Here is a 4,498-nt window from a genome sequence, read left to right on the forward strand (position 1 = left end):
GATAGATGCGAGATTTGTAGACCCGAGCATTGGATTACTGATGCCTCCCCTCCAGACCCCGAGCAACCTTGCTGTTTTTTGTGATCACAACTACACCGTGGAGGATACAGTCCATCAGCGGAAAAGAATCCAGCAGCTGGAGGAGCAAGTGGAGAAGCTGCGGAAGAAACTCAAGACAGCGCAGCAGCGGTGCCGGCGCCAGGAGAGGCAGATCGAAAAACTGAGGGAGATCGTTCAGTTCCAGAAAGAAAAGGACATATTGGCAGGGAAGGGCTATGTGATCCTGCCCAATGACTATTTTGAAGTTGTGGAAGTACCTGCCTAGAAGTCACAGACACCACTTTTCACTTTGCTAGGCCAAGAAATTTAGTTTAAAAAAACTAAATGCTTTCTAATTCTGTGTGTGAGACTCTCCAGAATCCCAAAACAGCAAATAAGCAGACACACAAATGAGATCGCACTTTTTTGACCACTTCATGGTCATTTCAGTTCGATACACTTCTAATATATTGAGAATGCAAGCATCTCAGAATTGGAATGTGCATTTAGTTTACAAAATCTGAATTGCTTTACAGAAGGAAAGGATGCAAGGTCGAACACGTTTAAAATCTGGTGGGTTTTGGTTTTTTGTTTGTTTGTTGTTGGTTTTGGTTTGTGTTTTTTTTTGTTTGTTTGTTTGTTTTTGTTTACAATGGCTGTCTCATGCTTACAGGGGATGGGGAACTGAATCTGGCTGAGAGTAAAGCCAGGTTTTGAGGTCGTTGTGCACTTACTGCGAGGCTTTGTCAAGACATTTAATGTTGGCCTTGTTGGTCCCCAGGAAGTAGTTTTCACTGATTTCAAAAGGGGCAGGGTTAGACCAGCTAAGAACACCTGCACGTGCCACGGAAAGACAGGGAAAGACAAGATACACATCTCAGCCTGCGGAAACTTCCAACCTCGGCTTGCTATGCCTTCAAAGCACTGCAAAAAGTCTAATTCCTCTGTTCCTTTGGTGAGGTACGTAAATAAGACGTTGATTTTGGAGTAACCTTTCACTACTTACTAGTTGTGAGAGAGATGAGGGAAATTTATCAGCCCAGCTGATGAGAGCCTTGGGCAAGGCCTTTGTTTTCAGAGCACTTAAAAATGCCCCTGAAGTGCAGTGCTGCAGTGAACGTGCATGTTAGCAGACCGTGGGCAGGATTGGGAAGGCAGGGTACTGTTTAGGGTGACTGCTCTTCAAAAGACCGATCCTGTAAAGTCCCAGAATGCGGCGTTCTCATAAACACTGTCACAGATGGAATGTTGTCCTTGTGTTTGAAGTTGTTGGTCTTAACCGTGTGTGGCTTCAGGAAATGAAGTTTCTTTTATTTGTCCTAGTTGCATTTGTGCAACTTGTCACAAAGCGTTTGTGACTGTCATTGCAGTATGCTGGAATTTTCTTTTTTTTGTAACTTTTTTTTTTTTCTTTTCCTGCTTCCTAAGAGACATCCACCAAAGGGCGGTTACAGAATTAGACTTTGAGAGTTGCTTGGTGCTAGACTGGTTTTTAATATCTCAAATGCTGCTGCCTCTTCTTCAGCCTTATAAAGACTCTCTCTAAAAATTAATTTAGCATGAGAAAGCAGTGCAGCAGCTTGCACTTATTGTCTAATAATTTGGTCAATTAACTCATTCAAAATCAGAAAATCACATGATGCTAACCCTGTTGTAGCCTTCACAGCTGAAATTCATGGGTCTATTAGACATGAGGAAAATGGCTTTTCTGAGTCTATGTCAAACTTGTGTGTTGTGTGGATTCTAGCTCTGATGCTAATCAAGCCCTGTTCTTGATGGCTGTAAAAGCTTCCCTGAATATCCTGTTAGCATGACATTTGGAAATGTTTCGAACCAGTCTTGATACTTCTGACCTCATTGATACCATGCATCTACTTTCCCTACCTTTTGTGTACATTTATTACACCTGATTAAAAGTAAAATGCAAATGGTGTCTTAGATGTTTAACTGCAATCTCTCCTTTTTTCCCAGGTCTTTGGGAGAACTCGCTTGACGTTTTGTATCTTTTTCCCTAAAGTCGTTCCCTGCTTTAGATGCTGGGTTTTTCTCACAGTGTTCTGGAGCCTTGTGGCTGTTACATTCTATACTTAAACTCGAAAATGCTGAAATTCAAAAAGTGACAAGAACAAGACGTTTAAACAACTGTTGCTACACTGTTGGCATGTGTGACCAGATAGCAGATTGTTTCTGTTTTCTCTGCAAAATACCCTTGATTCTTACTCTCTGGGAATTTAAAGTGTGACTTCCTGAGGCACGGTGGGTTGCTGGAATATCACACCCCTGTGTTTCTGGTGCTGCCACCACCCTCCTCTTCCCCTTCCCATTTGGCTGCGCACTCCTGTTTTCACCCTCCTTATTTGGATGGTTTCTGACACTGTTTGCACCCATTTGTGGAGCAATTCAGCTCACTAAAGGAGCAGTGTTGGTGCGTAGTGAAAAGGCAGAGGAAGACCAATGGGATCAGATCAGAGATGAGAAAAAAACAGGGCCAGGAGCTGGGGATGAGGAGAAATAAGTGCTCTTCTCCTGCTGCAATGAGGTGCCATGTTACATCAGTTGTTTCTAGAAATATGAGGGTATCTTCATCCTCTTGAAGTTCAGCACTGTTTCCTTCCACTCTGGCCAAAGGTCTCTCTCTCTCTCTCTCCCCACCATAGTCTTTGGCTGCTGTGCTGCTTGGGCCCTTCAGGTATTTTAACTTCATAACCCTCCAGAAAACCCTCGTCTCGAGGGTTGTAACAGCACCAGGCTGAAAAGGGGGCTGCTGCCTAACTGCTGGTGCTTCCTTTCCTATTATCAAAGGATTTTTCTGAGAAGACATGCAGTCCATCCTGACAATGAGCTTGGATTTCTGCAGGAACTTTCCCCTCCTGCCCCCCTTTAAAAAACCCTTGCTAACCCCTGATGCAGTGATGGTGGTGGTAGGTGTGGACTCTGTGGGGCCCGTAAGGGCTGCCAATATCACAGAGGGCTGAAGTGGGGCAAAAAGGCTGACATGGGAACAACTGATTGCCTTTCAGCAGTTGCCTTTTCCTGTACTGAGCCCTACCCTGCACTATGCTGCAATCCCTCTGACTGGTAGGGGTATAAATAAGAAGATGAAGGCTATCTGCTACTGCACGGGCTAGAAAAGGATTTCTAGTTTTTCATGTCAAATCAATAAGCTTGGTATGTTCCCCAAACATTTCTTGAAATTTCCTCCTTTTATATTTCAGGTGGTATCTGTTACATTCACACAACCAGCTGTGAACATGGGGCTGCTGTTTGTATTTGCCACAGCTGGTATGGGAACATAGCAGGGATTTCATAAAGATCTGAAAAAAAAGTGATTGGGAGTTGAGAAGTGAAGGTGAGAATGTAGAATGGAATGTGGCTGTCCAGCTGGACCTGAAGTAGCTGACATCTGTTTAAACACATGTAACTGCAGCTCACTGAATCCTATTTTACAAAGCAAACAACTCAAGGAAGTTAAAAAGCTGCAAAACTGCCAAAAATGCTCCATCCTTACTGCCTGGACAGAGAGGTTTGGGTTGAAATGAGGTGATGCTTCGACTGCGAGAAATTAGATATGAGAGCTGCTTCTAAAAAGAGAGGTGTAGGCTCACTTCCCTCTCTTGTCCCAGTTTCCCCTTTGCTGTGTGGTAAGGTACCTGACTTGTGTGTAGCGTTTACCTTTTTTCTCCTTACACCTCTGCAAAGTATTTGATTTCCCTGTCTAACAGAGTTCAAACTCAGATGTATGTAAGGTTTACAGGGGGTGAAATGAACAGCTAAATACCTGGATTAGTGTTTGTCACACTGGGGGAGTCCTTCATCACTGCCCTTTTTTCTCCTCTGGTTTCAGTTGCCGTCATGACTGTGTTGTTACTAACACAGTCTTAACGATTGTGACAGCAAATTCATGAAACTGAGGTAGTCAAGAAACCTGTCTGGTTAAGACATCCTTTAGCTCTACATAGGATTTAGGGTACAGGTGCTCTCTGTGCATTCTGAAGGGGTTCTCTTGCAGCTGAAGAAAGTGCAAAGTAAATGCCAGTTTGAATGCAGGAAGAAAGAAAGTAAAGTAGTTGCTTGAATAAAACTAAAACCAAAACATGTTTCTCTGGAACAAGGCAGTTATTCCTAGTTGCTTTTTTGCTTTGTTTCTGTCCTGAGATCTGTTTTAGATTTTAGTCCATAGGCTTATCTGCTTCCTGTCAGCTTGCACCATTGTCCGCTGGTTTTCGCAGGGTGGAAAGAAGTGTTTTGAGCTGCTCTCTAATTTTAACAAGCACAACACAATCTGCTAAAGCACATAGATGTTTACAAAATGTCCTGACTGCAAGTTCAGATCTGTAACACCTGCTGTTCTAACCACAGCAGGTTATTTGCCATACCTTAGCCATGATAATGATTTATTAATAAATGAGAAACAGCAAACCAGGATACATGATTAAAAAATATGATCATGACAGCAACT

General features: G+C 43.0%; 1 protein-coding gene across 1 annotated transcript; it reads left to right on the forward strand.

Moving 5' to 3' along the window:
• Nucleotides 1–4: 4 nt before the first annotated feature.
• THAP1 (THAP domain containing, apoptosis associated protein 1) lies at nucleotides 5–325 on the forward strand (the record flags this gene model as incomplete). The annotated part of the gene is made up of 1 exon (XM_008944136.1): nucleotides 5–325. A coding segment is annotated over one exon (321 nt), but the record flags the coding sequence as incomplete, so codon positions are not given.
• Nucleotides 326–4,498: the final 4,173 nt, after the last annotated feature.

Source organism: Merops nubicus, unplaced genomic scaffold, assembly GCF_000691845.1.
Source record: "Merops nubicus isolate BGI_N331 unplaced genomic scaffold, ASM69184v1 scaffold49137, whole genome shotgun sequence".
Taxonomy (NCBI): Eukaryota; Metazoa; Chordata; class Aves; order Coraciiformes; family Meropidae; genus Merops; species Merops nubicus.